Source organism: Ovis aries, chromosome 15 (genome assembly GCF_016772045.2).
Source record: "Ovis aries strain OAR_USU_Benz2616 breed Rambouillet chromosome 15, ARS-UI_Ramb_v3.0, whole genome shotgun sequence".
Lineage (NCBI taxonomy): Eukaryota > Metazoa > Chordata > Mammalia > Artiodactyla > Bovidae > Ovis > Ovis aries.
This window is the reverse complement of record NC_056068.1, coordinates 57,782,016-57,804,527: the sequence shown is the minus strand read 5'-3', so window position 1 is coordinate 57,804,527 and position 22,512 is coordinate 57,782,016. Positions and strand designations below refer to the sequence as shown.

At 35.6% G+C, this 22,512-nt stretch overlaps 1 protein-coding gene across 1 annotated transcript in view; it reads right to left on the bottom strand.

Moving 5' to 3' along the window:
• Positions 1 to 11,980: 11,980 nt before the first annotated feature.
• The window catches only part of METTL15 (methyltransferase 15, mitochondrial 12S rRNA N4-cytidine), a 230,018-nt gene continuing 219,486 nt past the window's right edge, over positions 11,981 to 22,512 (bottom strand). The window contains exon 6 of the mRNA XM_004016361.5: positions 11,981 to 15,310. Coding sequence (XP_004016410.1) covers positions 14,865 to 15,310 — 446 coding nt within the window. The 3' untranslated portion in view covers positions 11,981 to 14,864. The remainder of the gene's footprint in view (positions 15,311 to 22,512) is intronic.

Here is a 22,512-nt window from a genome sequence, read left to right as displayed (position 1 = left end):
AGGTGTAATTTATTCTCCTTTTAAGTACAGCATTTGCTCTGTGGGGACATGGCCCAGACAGTCTGTGAACATCAGGTGACTGGTTGACAGCATCAGACTTTGTGTCTACTTTTGTGCCTTTTCACAAGGTGCTAACTGTAGTACAAAATGGATCAGTTGCTGGACAATAAAAATATATCAAGGTAAAAACAAGTAGAGCAAAAGAAGGGAGTGTGTACCATTTAAAGTTTTACCCCAAAAATTTCAGTCCAACTTAATTTCTTTCTAGCTGTATTTTACTATGTGAGGAGTAACCATGTCAGCATATTTGGATTAACAGTGTTTAATACGCTTAAGTTGTAGTGTATGGTTGGCCCTTTCATGTATTTTTTAATGTCAGGTGTAATTTAATAATAAAACAAATTGTATATTTAAAAAAACATGCAAATTATGAAATCGGAATTCTACCCTCTGCTTTTCCTCTTCTTTTTTGAGAAAACATGTCTTTCAAGTGCCTCTGAAACTGTCCTCATGCAAATTAGTGAACTTGTGAATTTTGACCATCATCAATAAAATGGTCATGAGAATTTGTGGCCAGATTTGTAAATAACTTCACATGATGAAACGGTCATCAGGTTATGGTGATCATCTCTATTTTGGGTGCAGGCATTTTTTATTTATCTATAGCCCTTGGACAACATAGCACATAGTAGATATATAATAGATGTTTAAAGGATAAGTACATATGGAAAGAGTAGAGAGAGGAGGCCATAACTTGTATTTAACAGCTTAAATAGCACTGGCAGCCGTCTCCATCTTAGCAACAGCAGTATTTCTGAGGTTAAATGTCCATGAAACAAACCACTGTGCCCAAACTCCCATCATTTACGCACTGCCTTCTGTGCTATACTATATCCCTTGCATCATCTTTACCATTTATCTTATTTAACTAATTGATAACACGTTTCTTTTTCCTTAAAAAATTTACAAAGGAAGCAAAACCAATTCTGATATAAATCAGAAGAGCAGATACCTATGGGAGTGGAGATTGACTGGCATTTTTTAGAGAGATGAAAATGTTCTACATCTCAATGGTGTGTGTGTGTGTGTGTGTGTGTGTGTGTGTGTGTGTGTGTGTGTATACACACACATACATATATATAAATTTGTGATATATATAGAGATTTATTTAAACTCATCTCATTGAATTGTATACTTAAGAACTGTGCTGATTAAAATATGTAACTTTTCCCCTCATTAAAAAATACATTTGAAGAAAAGAAATAGATCAGGTAACTTTAAATACAATCACAATTAAAATAAAAGTGTTTATTAAATTCTATAATTGTTGTTTTAAATATATCTTTATTTTTAATTTTAATTTTTTGCCATGTGGCATATGGGATCTTAGTTCCATGACCAGTGGCCCCTGCATTGGAAGCCCAGAGTCTTAACCACTGAACCACCAGGGAAGTCCTGCTCTCTCTTCTTTACAACAGAGATTATTAAATAATAAAAATAATAATAATGCCCCTTCCACAAAACAGAGATATAGTGTTAAAAAAAGAGTAAAAAGAATGCTAAAAACAGCTATGTCTCTTCATCTCCCTTTCACCCTTATCCCTTTCTTTTCTTTAAAAAATATTAGCCTCCTTCCTTCTGCTGTCAAATGGCCATGAGTCAGGCCTAACAAAATAAGCTGCATGCTAAGCAGAGGACATCAACCACAGCAAAGGGCAGGTCTATTTGCAAAGAGGGTGGGGGCCTAGCAGTATCAGAAAATCAGCTACATGCAGAGAGATTAAGCAAATTAATAAATATATCAAGAACAATGAAAGTCAGGTTTCTCACTATGGGAAAGGGAGTTATAAATATGGAAAAACATAGAACTAGAATAAACCCAGCTGGCATTGGATTAGAACTGAATGTACCAAGGTGAGCAATAGCTATTATAGGTAGGTAAAGAAATAGATATAACTATAAAGGTACATGTAATTCCTAACTATCTGGTAAAAAGGTCAGGAAGCAGTGGTGTCCAGTGGTAATGAGCACATAGTGATCACATGTGGGTTTCAAATAGTAAAGTGATCAGAATTCCTTGAAGAAATGACCAAATCCAGGGCTAGAACTGGGAAAGAACACAATAAGCCTAGAACATCTTTGGTAACAGCAAGTAAGGAAATGCTCAAAGAAGGATGAGGGCCTAAGCGAACTTGGCTTTCCCTAGCCAAATCAAGGACTACTGGAGCATTAAAATAAATGATACCATAATAAATTGCAACTCATGGAATAAACTAATACTCCACTGATATAAATAAATGACAAAATAGATGGGGAGAAAGTTCTTCCTTCTGGTAGAAAGGCTCCAATAAAATCCAGAAAGATTAATGGTTTTACACAACTAGAGGGGAAGTCCTTTTAGGCATAGAAGACATTTTCAAAGACATAGTGTTATGAGTACGGTAGCGAGTTGGGTGTACCTAGATCACAGAGGGATGGTAGAGCAACCGGGGGGGAGGGGTTAGATTATAATAGGGCCACACTCTCCTCTCCTTTTGTGCAGGGTCATGAACACATGCAGTTTGAGAAACTGACAGAGACATTAGAGTTGATGTATTAGTGCAGCACCTCTGAGAAGCAGATCCCAAGGATTAAATATGCAAATGGTGTATTAAGGGAATGCCTGCATGAACGGAAAGAAGGAAGAAGCGGACAAAGTTTGGGGGAGTCACTGGGCTGTGATGTAAGTCTGACCCTGGGTGAAGAGAGTTAAGGAAGTTTGGATGGAAGGTTCAGCAGAGCCGTTTGTGAGTCTTCAGCCAAGGCTGGCTGTCAAGTACTCCTGCCTCTCCCTGGAATGGGTAATTGGATTCCTACTTTACTCAGTTATTGGTGGGAAGCAGTCCATGGCAGGCATGGCCTTAAAGCAGATGCAGGAATGAACTTCTGAGAGCAGCCGCTTAGACCCTTAGTCACTTATGTTCCCTGTAGTAGGCAGCAGCGTTCTCATGACCAGAACATTTGAGTTTTGGATGATGAAAAGGACTTACTTGGCAGAAGAGGAAAAAGTTGTTACGAAGAGGTGTGAAGGAGCTTACATTCAAGCATTCACCTTGTTCTTTTTGAAGTATCAATTTTTTTTAGTTAGGAAGGAGTCAGGCATTTCTGAGTTGAGCTGTGAGCACATTTATCAGTCTGCAGTAAATAAACATGGACACCTAATTTTCAAGAACCCACTAACTTGCTTTGGCTTCTTAGTGGAGTTAAGTCTTCTGTGTTTTGTCTGATCCATCTGTCTTCCTTTTCTCCAGAATTACTTTGATCCATATCAATAACCTCAGATGTGCAGATGACACCACCCTTATGGTAGAAAGTGAAGAGAAACTAAAGAGCCTTTGGATGAAAGTGAAAAAGTGAAAAAGCTGGCTTAAAACTGAACATTTAAAAAACTAAGATCATGGCATTCGGTCCCATCACTTCATGGCAAATAGGTGGGGAAACAATGGAAACAGTGACAGACTTTATTTTCTTGGGCTCCAAAACCACTGCAGATGGTAATTGCAGCCATGAAATTAAAAGATGCTTGCTCCTTAGAAGAAAAGTTATGACCAATCTAGACAGCACATTAAAAAGCAGAAACATTACTTTGCCAACAAAGGTCCATCTAGTCAAAGCTATGGTTTTTCCAGTGGTCATGTATGGATGTGAGATTTGGACTATAAAGAAAGCTGAGTGTCGAAGAACTGATGCTTTTAAACTGTGGTGTTGAAGACTCTTGAGAGTCCCTTGGACTGCAAGGAGATCCAACCAGTCCATTCTAAAGGAGATCAACCCTGGGATTTCTTTGGAAGGAATGATGCTAAAGCTGAAACTCTAGTACTTTGGCCACCTCATGCGAAGAGTTGACTCATTGGAAAAGACTCTGATGCTGGGAGGGATTGGGGGCAGGAGGAGAAGGGGACGACAGAGGATGAGATGGCTGGATGGCATCACTGACTTGATGGACACGAGTCTGAGTGAACTCCGGGAGTTGGTGATGGACAGGGAGGCCTGGAGTGCTGTGATTCATGGGGTCACAAAGAGTCGGACACGACTGAGCAACTGAACTGAGCTGAACTGAATAAGATAGGAAAATAAATTCTATTTCTGTTTGGTAAAAACACATCTTTTTTTCCCTTAAACAACAGGTTCATATTGTCAGAAAAGCTGGTAATAAGGAATTGCAAAAAGGATCTTTGATTTTGTAAAGGTTGGGAACAATTCAAATCAACTGATCCTGTTGAGTTTGAAAAGACTATAAATTCATAACACAGTTTCAGGTTGCTTTCGTCTTAATTACAAATTTCCTAAACCTTATTAAAGAAAGGAAATTATTTTTCTAGACTCATTTTATCAGGTTTGGAGTTCCCTCATTCTTTATCAAGGGCCTAAAAAGTTCTGTAAATTGCATAAGTAACAACTATAAAATATGACTCATTGCATTTCTTTCAGTGAGTAATGCAATTAACACTGCAATATTGTAGCCACTATTTTAAAATATTCTTATTAACATTTATTAACTGCTAGCATTGAGATTTTTTTTTTACCTCTGAGGAAAAGATTCAAGATGCCTATTATAGCTTTTAACAAACTTAACAATGTGCCCTTTCCTCAAAGGATGATGTAGCTGTTCCAAATGATGTCATTTAAAAACACCACAGAGCACTTCATTGGGTAAAAACAAATTGGTGCCTGGAAGAATTTGGGGGAATTTTTTTCATTCAATGGCAAGAAAATTGTTATTCTAAAAATGAAATGCATGTAAGAAGTAGTTTAACAGAAGTCATGCTAAAGATGTCTCTGTAAAATAGCTGCTGCATATGAACTATAATTGTGGCTTTTTTTTTTTTTTTGTATAGTGTATTCTTGCCACCTGTTCTTAATATCTTCTGCTTCTGTTAGGTCCATACCATTTCTGTCCTTTATTGTGCCCATCTCTGCATGAAATGTTCCCTTGGTATCTCTCATTTTCTTGAAGAGATCTGTAGTCTTTCCCACTCTATTGTTTTCCTCTATTTCTTTGCACTGATCACTGAGGAAGGCTTTCTTATCTCTCCTTGCTATTTTTTTGGAACTGTGCATTCAACTGGGTATATCTCTCCTTTTCTCCTTTGCCTTTAGCTTCTCTTCTTTTCTCTACTATTTATAAGGCCTTCTCAGACAATCATTTTGCCTTTTTACATTTCTTTTTCTTGGCATTTAGTCTTCAAGACTATTCAGGTCAATACTCTATAACACTTGAGTAAGATAGCAATATGCTTTTTTGTGTGTGGTGAAGGGTATGGGGAGGGACAAAGCCCCACCTTCCTTTAAAAGTAACCATTAACTTTAAATATCTCTCATTGGAAGCACCATTCCTGGCTGCATATATGCTATAGTTATTTGTTTCTTGTCAGGAATGCCCAATTAACTCAGAATTTACACTCAACTTTTAATGTTGATCTGAATGGCAACCCTGGTATAGTTATGCTGAAGCAATTTTTTAGAGAGGATGTTAGAATCATTTTGTTTGATTTTGGATGTTGGTACAAAGATCTGTTTTATTTACTTTACCTTTAAGGCTGTTTTGTAACTCTATCAAATCCACTAGCCCTTTAGAGAAGAATGAAATGATGCAGCTTCTTCATGGTCAGGGTCAGTGCACTGCATGACTTCAGGGGATATGGCTTATATCCTCCTCCATGTATGACGCAGTACAACAGAAGAAACTGTATTCATTTATTACCAGACAGTTATTATGGAAGAGAAGGTTTTTTAAAAGGTGAAAAGCTGGTCACCTCTATGACAAAGCCAGATATACAGAAAAATCTGGCATTTATTCTGAGTTTAAAACTATGCTGTCCAATCTGGTAACCACTACACATTTACAGTTTTCAAGAACCTATAATTCTCGAAATGCAGGTTGAGATGTGCTTTAAGTATAAAACATATACCAGATTTCAAGGACTTAATACAAAAGAAGAGGAATGTAAACTATCTCATTTTTATATTGTTTACATATTAAAAGTATATTGGATATATTAAACTAGATTATATCACTAATTTCATTGATTTCCTTATACTTTTCTCCGTGTGACTTCTCTAAATTTAAAATTATAATGTGGCTCAAATTGGTGACTTGTATTATATTTCTATTGGATAGCACTAGTCTGGAATATTTGATCTATGCAGACCATGAGAAATCATTCCATCCCTTCTATTCTTTGTGTCTAGCACAAAACTCCTACTCAGATTAGCTTTGCTGGTACACTGCCTGGGTTGGTTGGTTGATGGCAAGATTGCTGCTGCTGCTGCTGCTGCTAAGTCACTTCAGTGGTGTCCAACTCTGTGCGACTCAGTGGAAGGCAGCCCATCAGGCTCCACCGTCCCTGGGATTCTCCAGGCAAGAACACTGGAGTGGGTTGCCATTTCTTTCTCCAATGTATGAAAGTGAAAAGTGAAAGTGAAGTCACTCAGTTGTGTCCAACTCTTAGTGACCCCATGCACCCCATGGAGGAGCCTACCAGGCTCCTCCGTCCATGGGATTTTCCAGGCAAGAGTACTGGAGTGGGGTGCCATTGCCTTCTCTGGATGGCAAGATTGGGATCTTCTAAAACAAAGTAGGGAGCATCAGGAACAAAGGAGCCAGATGAGTTTAACAGGAAGAAATTGTCAATGCATCCTTTAACTAACACAGGGTCAGATTTGGGAAATGTGGCTTCAGTTGAGATGTTTCTTCAGTATTCCTCCCTGGAAAATCCCATGGACAGAGGAGCCTGATGGGCCACAGTCCATGGTGTTGCAAAGTCAGACATGACTGACTACGCAGATATTGTTGAGTCAAATATTAAATTAATGGTTGTCTGATTTCTACACATCTCAGAATAAAAGATAATCAGTGAAACAAATACAACTTAAAAGATTAAAATTTAATGGACAGCTATTAAAAAATAAAGAAGGCTAGAGCTTTGTGGTTTTAGTCAATCAGATTTTCCATTTGACCCTGTTCACAAATTGAACTAACCTGTGAACAACTACACACAGACTGCAGCTGTGATACACTTCTCCCAGGCCGAAACATGCTGATTCATTCACCACAGTTCGTTTGCAAGTGAAGGAAACAAACTTTTAAGTTAGAGAAATATAAGCAGTCTTAGATCTGGGAGTCATCAGGAAATGTTTGGTGCTTTAAAGAACTGACTGAAAGTTAAACAGGTTAACGTGACATTTCAAAGGGATTTTGAAATTCAATAGCTTTCTCTAGCAGCTGATGTTTATTCTCTGGTTGTAAGACAAATGTTGAATTTCTTCAAAGGAACAATGATAGATTCTAGAATAACTAGATAGGTTCAACACTCATGATAGTTGTTTTTTCCCCTTCACCCTAACCCCTCCCTACCCCATGAATATCACAAATGTACATAATAGGAAATGGGAGAACCATCTGGCTGGGTTTTAAACATGGTTTTTTTCATCATCAAAGAGGTTTCTGTGTGAAAACTGTAATTTATAGATTCAGAAGTAGGTATGGTGCCATTAAAAAGAGAAAAGCAAAATCATAAACAATAAAAATCTAGGAAGAGGACATATTTTTTTCTTACCATAAAAACGCTGTGCAGAAATGTAAGATGTTTCCTATCATTTGAAAGTTCCATGAGTTGCATAGCCTTTCAGTTGTATTTTCTTTCATTTTTATTTGAAGTACAGTTGATTTACAAAATTATTAGTTTCATGTGTACAACACAGTGATTCAGTATTTTTGTACTGAATATTTAGCTTCTCAGCTGCCACTTGTGGAACTGGCAAGTGGCAGCTACAAATGCTGGGCTAACCACTTGGGTTTGCTTCTTCTGTATATTTTTCACTGCAGTATTAAGTCTCTGGTGCTTTCAAAGTTACTTATTAAAAAAAAATCTTTTCTAGATTTTTTTGTAGTTGTTCTGAGTGGGATGGTTGCTCCAAATTATTGTCTGCCATTACCAAAGCTGAAGTCCTGGTTATTAGTACATACCTTACTTAATTTGATGTCAATTTTAACAACCAGGGAGACCCTTATCTCTCTTCTTTCCATTATCTGTTATCCTGGCAAGTTACTCATCTCTCATGTACTCCATGGATGATCATGGAGGAATTTCACCATACCGCCTTCACTAAATGCACGTCTCGAGGACTACCTATACCTTGTGAACAACTCACAGAAGACGTGGTCTGACTCATGGAACACAGAAAGAGGATTTTGTGAAAAAATCAGTTAGAGAGACAAAGCTACAGGAGTGTCTGGAGACTGCAATGGAGCACTGATTTTTATGGAAGGATGGATTAACAGTATCAAATGCTGAAGAGGTTAAGTACGTGAAGAGGACAGTTAGGATATTGGGTCTGGTAATTAAGAGGTCACCATTAATTTTTAAGAAAATAGTTCCTACAGAAAGTATACCAGAATTGGATAAATGAAATACAGATGAAAAGTTAGATGTAGTGGAGACTTTAAGAAGTCATGATATCAGGACTTCCTTGGTGGTCTAGTGGCTAGGACTCCTGCTTCCCAGGCAGGTGGCCCAGGCTGGATTCCTGGTCAGGGAACTGGATCCTACATGCTGCGACTAAGACCTTGCATGCCACAGCTAAAGATCCCTGCACATCACAACTAGTACCCGGCATAGCCAGATAAATAAATATTTACAAATAAGAGGTCAAGATATGAAAGAAAACAGAATGATGGTGGTATTTGCGTAAAGAAAGTAGTCAAGGGGAGATTTTAGTCATTATGATTTGCTTTCAGCATGGTTCATTTTTGAACACTTTTGTAGACTGAAGAAAAAGATATTAGTGCAGAATGGATTGAAGACTGATGAGGGAAAGCAAAATTGACTGAAATAAGTCCTAGAGAAGACAGAAAAGGAGCAAAGATAAGCTTTGTATTGAGATATAGGAGAATAAAATGGAGATAAAGGGAGAAAATTATAAACTCTGAAACGAAGGTAAGGATGTGGGAATTATATGGATCTTGTTTTAGTAACATACATTTCTGTGGCTCTGTAAATGAGATCGTCAGCTCATTCTAAGTGTGAACTCTCCATTTACCTATCATGCTATTTTCCCGTTTAAAACCTGCAATTTACACACTTTTTTGGTCCTGTAGTTTGTCTGCATTGACTTTAGAGTGCAGAAATAAGAAACTTTTAAAACACTCCTGTAGAAATCTTCCATCTCTTATCTCGTAAAATACTCATTTCCTTTTCCCCCTCAAAATGTATTTTGGAGAATCTTACTACAAGGACCACTTAGTTTCAGGCACTTACTGATATGGAAGTGTAGGAGGACAAATAATATTTTCCAACCTAAATGAATGTCAAATAACTGGTTCTTTTCTTCCCAGTTTGTTTTTTTACAAATGGAAACTCCACAAGGGCAAAGACTGTGTGTTTTATTATGCCTTGTCAAACTATAGCAAATACTGGGGGTGTTAAATAAATAATAAATAGGAATAAAATTCCCCCAAAATAAAACTGACTATAAACCCAATCAACTGCTGCTTGTGATGCAGAGGCTTCACTTAAAACCACTAGGAATACAGTATATATTTCCTTAGCCATGATGCCCAGAAATGTGTTATATTTTGGTAATTATGACTTTTAACTCATAAATATCTATTATTTTCTATTTTTTTCATAGCACCCTGATGAGAAAGTACCAATACCGTCCTCTCTTTAAAGTGAACTAAATGAGGATTCAGGATATTTAAGAGTGTGCCCAGCTTGCATATCCAGCTAATATATGCAGACCTGGAATTTAAACTCATTTTTTTCTGACTCCAAAGCCAATGGTTTTATTTACAAGGCTATACAGACTTCTCCTCAATTTAGCATTTCTAAGAGTTGGATGATAATGCTTTCCCTTGTGAAAGAATGAAGAACCATACCATTTGACTGTTTAACAATACAAATCCTTACCTTGTGTAAGGCAGACAAGTATTACTGGCCAGGCATAAAGATGGAGCTTAAAGAACAGAACCTATATTACTCAAGGATCAGAAATGGAGCATGTCCTCTTGTTTGATTTCCGCTTTCTATTCTAGCATCTGGGCAGTGATACATTTAATAGGGCATATGCTAATGGTAGAAAATTTGTACTTAAATGCCTTGTGTTGCAGGTAAAGAATTGCCTAAGGAGTTGTGACATTATCAAAAAGGCAAACTTATGGTCTGCACATCAGAGTTACATTGTTTTTCTTTACTTTGTAAATTATCTGAGAAAGAGAGTAAAGTGGTCAAAATCTTTGTGAAGAATTTTAAGGCCTATCTAAATGATAGTATAATGAACTATCACCACTGCATCTTGTATTAACTAATTCTATTGAACATTTAATGTTTCTGAAAATTTAGGCTGTAACAAGACTTTAAAAAATTCATATTTATACTATCTCTTAGTATTCCTGCAGATCATGCTGTGTGTTACCAAACATTAGTTGGGAATAGTAGCTATAAACAGATGAAATTTGAGAAAATAATATAAAAATAGTTATGCTTGTTATACAATCTAGTTTCTTTAGAATATGATGCTGATTTTTACAAACCATACTTCATTCAACATTGAACATATGGCATTGTGGTTCTGAGAAAAAATATATCTCTGATCAGGATTTCTGTCATTAAATTCATATTTATCAAGCACTTCACAAAATTCCCTTTACATTTTAATGCTTATCTCTTTCTATTATAGATTGTTACTAACACACACACAAAATCTATTAGAATACTGCAGCAATCACAAAAACACAATAGAAAAACAGGTACATTAAAATAAAAATTAGAGAAGTTTAATTAGAAGCAATTTTTAGTTGTCTTGCCCATTACTAATAATCTAACATGTAGAGCTTAGTTGGTGAGAGTACATACTAATATTGCATAATTCTTTTTCCAGAGTAAATGTGAAATATAAATTAATGTCATCTCTGCTGGAGACCCACTCCAGTACTCTTGCCTGGAGAATCCCATGGACAGAGGAGCCTGGAAGGCTACAGTCCATGGGGGTCTCGAAGAGTCAGACACGACTAAGCAGCTTCACTTTCACGCACTGGAGAAGGAAATGGCAACCCATTCCAGTGTTCTTGCCTGGAGAATCCCAGGGACGGGGAAGCCTGGTGGGCTGCTGTCTATGGGATCGCACAGTCGGACACAACTGAAGCGACTTAGCAGCAGCAGCTGCTGGCATAAGAAATTCACATCTGAACAGAGAAAGGGAAAGGGAAGGAGTATAAAAAGAAAGAAGTGAGAGAGGTGTTTTTGATTTCTTCCTAAAAGGTCAGGCTTTAACATATATTTATTGAATAAATATATATACATTCTTTTATAACCAAATGAAAGTGCTGATATAATTTTGTATCTTTTGTACCTTTTGAATTTTCCAAGATTTCAAATGTAGTTTAGATTTTATTAAAAATTTTACAGTATAAATTCATTATTATTTCTGCTTATTTAAAAACAAAAATTAGAAAGAATTTTATAACCTCTGAAGATATATAACACTCTGCAAAGACTAAAGAAAATATGATTTTCAAATATTTACAAGTGAATTTTAAGAGGTTTGAGTTAACCTCAAAAACCTAGTGAGGCATACTGTATTTTCTTATAAACTATTGGTTGTAATATAATAAATAGTTCAATATAAATGAATTTTAGCATAAACCATATATCACATATTACATGAAATCGAAAAAAAATTGATATTATTAGTGTCTTCCCCTGAAATTACCCTAGAAATTTCAAAGATTATATAAAAACCAACATATAATTGTCAAAGCAAAATGAACATATAAAATAGGAGTATCAGCTAAAAATTGTATGTAGTTATTAAATTTCATTTCTTAATGAACAATTATTAAAACTGTTAAGAACTGATGTCCTACACAATGGGATCCATGTTATATAATATGACTGGCAGAGGCAGTCAATAGAAAGATTCAGAAATGCAAAACAACTGCTTGTTTTATATAATTTATATTTTGTTGGAAAAGCAATGTACATTCATTTTAATAAACTATTTTTATTTTCCACATGTACTGTTTAAATTCCCCAAAGTCATTGTCCATTGTTAATCATTTGAAACTCATCAGGTATTTGATTATTCATCCTACAACTAAGAGGAAGGTAAGAACGATTGATGCAAATGCCTAATTATAAAAAATAGATAACGTGTTTTTATGCTGTAATATTTTGAAGCCGATTTTGTGTTTTTTGATGCAGGATTTTTTTCATGCATATTATTCAAGGTTTTTTTTTTTTTTTTTGGTCAGAGGACCAGTTTCTTAAGGCTGCCATAATAAACCACCACAGATTGGCCAGCAGAAGATAGCAGAAATTTATTCTCTAACTGTTCTGGAGATTGGAAGTCTGAAACCAAGGCTTCAGCAGTTATTAATACCTACTAAAGTCCCCGAGGGAGAAGCTACTCCATGCGTCTCCCTCGCTTCTTATGGTTGCCAGCAACTCTTGGTGTCCCCTAGCTCGTAGATATGTCACTTCAGTCTCTGCCCTTGTCTTCGTGTGGCATTCTCCCCTGTGTTTCTCTCTTCTTTTCTTTCAAGGACACAGATATATGGCGTTAAGGGCCTTCTCTGCTCCAGTATTATGTCTTAACTGTTAACATCTGTAATAGCTGAATTTCCAAATAAGGTCACCTTATGAGGTTTCGGAAAGGACATGAATTTTGGAAGGATGTCATCTAACCCAGTCAGTGCAGGCAGTTTCCACTTAACGTTAATGAAAAAATTTCCATGTTACATAACATTCAAACGTGATTGATGACATAGGTGAATCATTCTTGAGTATTACATGTAATCTTTTGTATTCTAATCACATACTCAGATGGGTAACTACCTTTGGGAATCATTCTCATTCACAAATATGACTTACATACAAAGAGGAACTTACAAAATTCTTTAGGAAGGATTCAGAGATTAAGCTAGGTACATTCATTTCTAATATGAGCACATCGCTCCCTAGAATATTTTCTTATTCTGATTTCACTGCCGAATTCTTCAGATTTGAATGTGCGTGTGTATTCAGTTTCTTAGTCATGTCCAACTCTTTGCAATCTCCTGGACTGTAGCCTGCCAGGGTCCTCTGCCCATGGAATTTTCCAGGAAAGAATACTGGAGTGAGTTGCCATTTCCTACTAAGGGGAATCTTCCTGACCCCGGGGATCAAACCCATGTCTCTTGTGTCTCCTGTGTTGGCAGGTGATTCTTTACCACTGCGCCACCTGGGACATCCTCAGGTTTGAGCAGTCTGTAAATTAAAAGTGGTAAACAAACTTGGGAACTAAAGTTAACTATTACAGAGGTAGATAAAGCAAGTCTGAGATACATGTAAGTTTTTAATTCTTATCTTTTGCCCATCTAATTATGTTGATATTTTATTCACTGGATTCGCCAACTTAAGCTCTGTAATCATAATTGATAAAATGAATTTTCCCTGTATTTGAATAAATAGTTTACTGAGCAAATTAACAGTATAAATATGACTTCAAGGGGAACTACTTAAGAAAACAATCATTGACATGTCCCTTTAATCAACACGCCCATGTATCCCATGACTAATTATCTCTTATTCATTCTTTGAGTCATAAATCAAGTACCATGTCATCAGTGATGGGATTTCATCGCTATTGGATGTATTTATGATACTTTATGGAGCCTGGTACGCGACAGTCCATGGGGTTGCAAAGAGTTGGACATGACCGAGTGACTAAACACAGCACAGCACAGCATACTACATCTATACAGCCCTTACCACTTGGACGATTTTATATTAATTTTTGTGATTAGTTAACTACCATCGCTCTTCTTTGCTAGACTGTGAGTGTATTTTACTCACTTTTGTTTCTTTGCCTATTTCAGTACTTTCATCATAACTGAATAAATCAGAAATGCATACTTATGTATAAAAAGTAATGTGAATTATGAATTATTTTCAACAATTTGTTAAAGAATCCTTTACCATGGGAACTCTGTAAATAAGAACATTAAGAGCACATTGATTTTAGTATCTGGAATAGATGATAAACTTTTCCATTTCAATAGACTTTGACTATTTTGAATAGCTCAGTTTAAAAATGCAGGATTCAAATGATAAGAGATTTTACTATTTATCAAAAGCATTCTGGACTAATACTATAATAAACACAACTGAATTCAAATATAAGTTTTATGAAACATCCTCTGTGAAGGCTATTAGAGCAATTCTACATTTTTAGTTTGTAATATATGAAAACATGGCACATATCATACCGAAAAATCTCTTTAAAACAATGATACTATAATTCAGTATTTAAATTTATCAGTGTAACACATTTTTAAAATAGTAATACCTGTATTTGAGAAAGCTATTCCCAAGAAGAAAAATTAAAATAAATTCCATGATCATTATTAACTATTTGAATCATAGACAGTCTATTGCAAATCTGAATATCTAAATTCAGAAATTTGGGCATGCAGATATAATTATCATCTCTCTTTTCACAACTGGATTTTACATACACATATTCTCCTCTTCTTTTAAAAAATTTCCTGGTTAAAGAAAGGATTTAACCAGAATTTAACCATTTCAAAAGTCAAATATATTGCTAAGATAAACATACTGTTCCAGTGTTGAGGTACTGCTGCTCCTTGAATTGAGCTTTCTATGTCATGTTAATATTTTCACATTTTCCTTTTGAGGGATAAAAAGAGCTAAATACCCACTAGATCCACACATATATAGTTATATAACTTCATAAATCCCATACTTTCTTACATTAGGTTGTCCAGGAATATCACATGAGAAACTGTGAGGAAAATCTTGAAGGATTAGATGATGAAAACTTTCTCATAATTTGATAGCTGCTCTAAGCTTGGCAGAACGTCCTCTGGGGTTATCCTGTACATCTTGATCTTCTGGAGTAAGTACCTTCTTGTGTATCAATTTCCACATTAAAGGGGCCTTTCGTGTAGAGACGCCTTCCTTGTTTTCCTGATATGAATCCAACTGGGATTTTTGTATCACCTTCTGTCTAGCACTTAGGTTAAACCTTTCTGTCATGCTTATCCCAAGCAGGAATCGTTTGATGATGCGATCCTCCAGTGAATGGAAGGAGAGGGCAACGAGGTGACCACCAGGTCTCAGAAACTTCTGAGCTGTCTTCAGTCCCGTGTAAAGTTCATTGAGCTCATTGTTCACAAATATGCGAAAAGCTTGAAAAGTCTTTGTAGCTATATGGGTGGATCGCTGTAGCACATCTTTTCGTGCATAAAGAGCAGAGGGAGGAAATGCACCTACAGACAGATTTTGTTAAAACAAGAAAAGAGGACAAATGGGTCACATTAATATTTTCAACTGTAAATTTACCGGGTTGTATTTTTTATATATTTAAGGAATTGTTTCCTTAGAAAACTGTGTCATTTCATCCATATTTCTCCATTTTATTTCCAAGCATTCCATCAAAGTTTAAAACTATTGTGTCAGTAACATCTTTCAGAACTCTTAAGGCTAACTGTAGTCAAACAAGAACAGAGAAAGACAAAAGGCTGAACAAATATTTGAAGAAATAATAATGAAAAACTTCCTAACTTTGATGAAAAATGTTAACTCATCTAAAAAAGTTCAATGATCTCAAATAGAATAAACACAGAAAACTGCACCTAGACACATCATAATTAAACTACTACAAGCTGACGATAGTAAGAAAAACTTTGAATACAACAAAGAAAAAAAATACTAGAACAAAACTCAAATTGTTGAGGGGGAAAAAAAGCTGTCTTCCAAGAAAACTATTTTAAAGCCATTCTTCAAAAGTTAAGGTTCAAAGACATTTCAAATGAATTTTAAAAATGAGAGAGTTCATTGCTAATAGCTTTAAATTCAAGAAATGCAAAAGCCAATACTTCAGTCTGAAATAACATCAGGTGAAGACTGAGAGAGAAGATAATGAAAATATGAATGATATATGAAGATAAGAAATATGTTTAATTTCTTAAAAGACAGGACTATCTTTCTGTCATTCTTAATTTCATTAAAACTCAGGACTCTAAGTAAAATTATAACAATATTCTAGGGTTTATAATATAGATATAAATATATTTTATATGACAGCGGTAGCACAAAGGATGCAGAGTACATAAGTGAAACTACACTATCACAAGGGTCTTGTGTTTTACGGGAATTTAAAGTTGCAGATTGTGGTCTCTAAAACACTCAATAAAAATAATGCAAAGAAATAAAGCCAATAAATTAATAGAGAATAAAAATAATCCACAACATATTTTAACATAAAAGAAGGGAGAAAAACAGGAAAATAAAAATGAGGCAAAGAGAAAACAAATACGAAAAATGGAAGACAATATATCCAAATATAAAAATAATCACATTAAATATAAATGTACTAAACATGAATAAAAATGTAGAGACTGTATGACTGAAAACTAGCAAGACCTAATTATACACTGTCATTGTCAAGACCTAATTATACATTATACCTAATTAATTATATAATTATACATTATAGAAATGTATATTAAATTTAAAAATACAAATAAAAATAAGCAAATAACTGTGAAAAAGTATATCATGTAGAGAGTAAGCATAAAATAGCCCGAGAGACTATATTACCATTAGACAAATAAACTTCTAAAATGGAGAATTGCTGTGCTGTGCTGTGCTGTGCTTAGGTGCCCAGTTGTGTCTGGGCATGAAGTCCAACAGACTGTGTCACTAGTCTGACTCTTTGTGACCCCATGAACTGTAGCCCACCAGGTTCCTCTGTCTATGAAGATTCTCCAGGCAAGAATACTGGAGTGGGTTGCTATGCCCTCTTCCAGGGGATCTTCCCAATCTAGGGATCAAACCCAAGTCTCCACATTGCAGGCAGATTCTTTACCATCTAAGCCACCAGGGAGAATTGCTAGACCCCCAAATAAACATTTCCTATGGAGAAAATAATCAAAATAGCAGTAAGATACAATTACAAAAGCATATGCACCAAATAACATAGCTCCAAAATTTTACACCTCTAAGAAAAATGACCCACATTTATATATGTAATTGTATTTTGACCAAATGTCAAGTTAATTCAATGCAGAAAGAACAGATTTTCAATGAAAGTGATTATATGTACAAAATAAAATGAACTTCAACCCTTACACCTCACCATACACAAAACTTAATTCAAAGTGGATCATGAACTTAAGAGCAAATACTAAAACCATAAAATATACATCTGACAAAACTCTCTTATTCACATATAAGGGAATCTCACAACTTAATAATAGTACATATTTTAGTAATCCTTAACTCTGGTAATAAAGTACATTAAAACACATCTAATTAATCATTTTAGGAAACTGGATTAGAGAGGGGACAAATAATATTTTATATGTATCTCAGAGCTGAGAACCTGGCCATCTGACATTAACCGAATCAGTGTTATGTGTTCACTTTTCCCTCCACAAAATCTACTTCATTGAAAGGCTGGAAAACATTAGATACTAGGGAATTTATCTTCCAACAACCAAGTCTCTCAAAAACAAAAGTCAAAGTTGAGGAGGGAGTTCAACTTCTTTCCCTTTGATATTCAATTTCTCCATTTTCCAGGGCAAGAGTTTTAGTCACTGGGCAATGCGTTTCAAAACATTCTAAGGATCTCAACAAACATGCATGACTTAGAACTTGAACTTAGAGTATGCTTCGGGAAGGCTGCATTCCTGAAGACCTTAAGTGATTCAAACCTTGCCGAATTCAACACTAATTTTTTCAAAGGGGAAATGTAATATAAAATATGTTTTAATATACATGGATTTTAATGTAAAGTAGGAGGCAAACATTCATGGAACACATGGATCAAGAAATACTGTAGGATATTTCTGCTTCAAGGCTTCAGTTGTTTTTTTTTCCTTAGCATCTCTAATATTTTGTAGAAATTAAACTATGGCTCAACATGGTAACTGCTTAGCTTTCCTTGTATTTTATCACATTTTAAAGATAAATATTTGAGGATGTGGTTTTCTAACATAGCCCACTGAATCAACCATGCCTAGATATGTGTTAACTAAATAGAGGAAATGACAGAAAGGAGAAAGCTTAATACTTTGTTGATATTATCATTAGATATATTTTTGAAAGCTAATAAAAATAGGAAATGCTAAAATAATGAAGTATGTCTGAAATCTCCATGAAAGTGAAAGTTGCTTGGTCGTATCTGACTCTTTGAATTCTCCAGGCCAGAATATTGGGATGGGTAGTGGTTCCCTTCTTCAGGGGATATTCCCAACCCAGAGATCAAACCCAGGTCTCCTGTATTGCAGGAGGATTCTTTACTAGCTGAGCCACAAGGGAAGCCCAGGAAAACTGGAGTGGGTTCCAGCATTGGTTCATTTGATATGAAAAAATATGGTAGGCATTTTTGTTTACCAGCTAAAATGGTACCTTCCTGTATCATAATTATAGTTTACAATTCATGTAGCCAGCTAGATATAGAACTATGAGATTCCTGACTAATTATTTTAATTGAAGAAATCTGTTTTTATTTCAAAGTATTCAGATAAAGTGACTTTATTAATAAATTATACAACCTCAAGTTTATATAATCCATGTTCACATTAAGTTCATTCACCCTACATATGAATCTGGAGCTCACAAATCAACACCAATGTAACCAGATAAGCTTGTCTTTATAAGGTCTAATTAGGCTTGTCACTATCAGATCATGGAGAAAGAAAATAAGAGCTTTCATTTATATTTAGGAATGGATGATCCTGAAGATAATAGGATAACTAGATTTCATGAAGCTTTCCTTCTGGTGTTTACTTCTGCATAGGGAATTCTAACCTGGACTATGTCCACTGGGTTTCCTGAGTAGGATTCCTAGGAGTGGTCCTGTCAGCCTCCCCAAGTTGCATTTTTAGGGAGATGACAAGGGACTGCAATGGACGATGTGTGGTTTTGTGGAGCTTTTTAGTGCTGCTCTGGGGATCCAAAGACACTATATCCTCTCTTCCTTTATACTGGCACTTTTGTGTCTGTAATTATGGGAGGAGAGGCTGACGATGCAGACTGTGTAAAATGAAATAAAAAAGAAACAAAAGTGTATAAAATACAATATGGTAATGGAAATTAAAACAGTAAAAACAAAACATCAACTGTTAATGTTACAAACAGACAAAAATATAAGAAAAGACAATCCTACTATCAAGAATTAAACAAGGTTCTCTGTCTGAATTGGAAAGTTAAAGGACAATCAGTAAATGTCTGAGGTAGCAAAAATGATTTCCCTGTGAGAGTCATTAGTCAGACCGTAACTCTGCTACAGAGTCCTCTTAAGTATGCATAGACTAGGTAGGAACAGTTGCCTACAAATAATCAGGAAAAAAGATTCAAAAGCTATATTAGAACCAAGGTCTACCTATGAGCTGGACTAATTCAGACCATAGGAAGAAAAATATTAGCGATACCTGCTCCCTAACTCTGAGGAGCTGGCTGTTTTGCAATCTTTCTTCACTGCTTTCTCATCTCCCATATCCTGTTATCAGAAATAGAAACTGGTCTCTCTGTTTTTCCATTTCCTGAGTTTAATCACAGAGTCTTGTATGGCTAATTCATTTGATTAAGGCATAGAGCAGGTAACACAGAAAATATGGACTCAAGCACAATCTGGGTCATTTGGATTGGTACTGAGAGAAAATCTCCCTTTTCTATTTTATGGTCCATCAATGGATTAACTTAACACAAAGCCAATGTATGTTAGTTCTAAATTGGAAGAGGTGTGCTTACCCTTCATGGAGCACTTATCACACTACTGTAATTACTAGTTTACTTGTCTGTCTCACTCGACTCCAGTCTCCTTCTGAATAGGAATTATTTCATGTTAACTCTTATATTCCTCCTGCTTAATAGAGACACTTATGATTGCTAATCCTGACTGTACATCAGAGTCACCTGTGGAGCTTTTGAAAAAATAAAGATGCCTGGCTGAAGTCCACACCTATTGAATCAGTTTCAGGGGTTTATTACATAGGAATCAGTACTTTAAAAAAGCTTCAAAGAGGATTTTGATTTGCAGCCAAGATTAAAAACTACTGTAGTAAACACTCGGTAAATGTTTGTTAAAAAGATAATGAATAGATAATGAACAAAAAATATGGGCAAATGAATAAAAATCTAGGACCATAACTACAAACAGTTTTATTCACATCACTGGATGAATAAACAAAGAGTATAACATTCAGTCACATCAATAAGTGACTAAATAAAGAACATAATATTCCTAGAGAAAACATTATGAATAGAATTTTAATGATATCATGAAACAAATTCCATTCTATAACCCACTTTTTGGCCAAATGTGATTGTGGGTACTAAATTATGATTTTAATGGAACAACTGAACTCTTACATTTGCTAAAAATTTCATTGTCTGAATACAACTGCATGCATGTATTTAATGACATCTGATACAGACTGGGAATGTCCTTAATATTGTTTGCACATGCAGGGGATCACTTGCAAATAATTTGAAACTGAGGCCCTGCAAACAGAAAGACCTTTATTATCTGAAATGAGCAACTGTGCAGAGTGAACTTTATTTTTGCATATTTTCTTTTACAGATTAATATAAGACATGAGAATATCTTGGTAAGATTTGCAAATTTACTTAAAAATTTTCATTCAACACTCCAATAGTTTAAGTTCAAGATTTCCCCCCAAAATTAATGTATAAATATTATTGAGATTTTACGTTAACTTTAATTCACTTAACATTTCTGAAATCCTAAACCACAAGTTTTCTCAATTTTTCAAAAGAGCAGAAATGTTTTCCTCCTAATACTTTCAAATAGCAAAATTATGTCAATAGAACAGACTACAAAAAGAAATTAAAAGCTAATATACATTTAATACACAATGGAGTATTACTCAGCCGTTAAAAAGAATTCATTTGAATCAGTTCTGATGAGATGGATGAAACTGGAGCCGATTATACAGAGTGAAGTAAGCCAGAAAGAAAAACACCAATACAGTATACTAATACATATATATGGAATTTAGGAAGATGACAATGACGACCCTGTATGCAAGACAGGAAAAAAGACACAGATGTGTATAACGGACTTTTGGACTCAGAGGGAGAGGGAGAGGGAGAGGGTGGGATGATTTGGGAGAATGGCATTCTAACATGTATACTATCATGTAAGAACTGAATCGCCAGTCTATGTCTGACGCAGGATACAGCATGCTTGGGGCTGGTGCATGGGGATGACCCAGAGAGATGTTATGGGGAGGGAGGTGGGAGGGGGGGTTGATGTTTGGGAACGCATGTAAGAATTAAAGATTTTAAAATTTAAAAAATAAAAAACTAAAAAAAAAACAAAACAAAAAAACCAAGTTCCAGATGTTCAACCTGGATTTAGAAAAGGCACAGGAACCAGAGATCAAATTGCCAACATCCACTGGATCATAGAAAAAGCATAAGAGTTCCAGAAAAATATCTACTTCTGCTTTATTGACTATGCCAAAGCCTTTGATTGTGTGGATCACAACAAACTCTGGAAAATTCTTAAAGAGATGGAAATATCAGACCACCTGACCTGCCTCTTGAGAAATCTGTATGCAGATCAGGAAGCAACAGTTAGAACTGGACATGGAACAACAGACTGGTTCCAAATAGGAAAAGGAGTACATCAAGGCTTATATTGTCACCTTGCTTATTTAACTTATATGCAGAGTACATCATGAGAAACGCTGGGCTGGATGAAGTACAAGCTGGAATCAAGATTGCCAGGAGAAATATCAATAACCTCAGATATACAGATGACACCACCCTTATGGCAGAAAGTGAAGAGGAACTAAAGAGCCTCTTGATGAAAGTGAAAGAGGAGAGTGAACAAGTTGGCTTAAAGCTCAACATTCAAAAAACAAAGATCATGGCATCTGGTCCCATCACTTCATGGCAAATAGATGGGGAAACAGTGGAAACAGTGTCAGACTTTATTTTTTTGGGCTCCAAAATCACTGCAGATGGTGACTGCAGCCATGAAATTAAAAGATGCTTATTCCTTGGAAGAAAAGCTATGACCAACCTAGATAGCATATTAAAAAGCAAAGACATTACTTTGCCAACAAAGGTCCGTCTAGTCAAGGCTATGGTTTTTCCAGTAGTTATGTTTGCATGTGAGAGTTGGACTATAAAGAAAGCTGAGTGCTGAAGAACTGATACTTTTGATCTGTGGGGTTGGAGGAAAAGACTCTTGAGGTTTCCTTAGACTTCAAGGAGATCCAACCAGCCCATCCTAAAGGATGGAGTATTCATCCTAAATATTCATTGGAAGGACTGTTGCTGAAGCTGAAACTCCAATACTTTGGCCACCTGATGCGAAGAACTGACTCATTTGAAAAGACCCCAATGCTGGGCAAAACTGAAGGCAGGAGAAGGGGACAACAGAGGATGAGATGGTTGGATGGTATCATTGACTCAACGGACATGAGTTTGA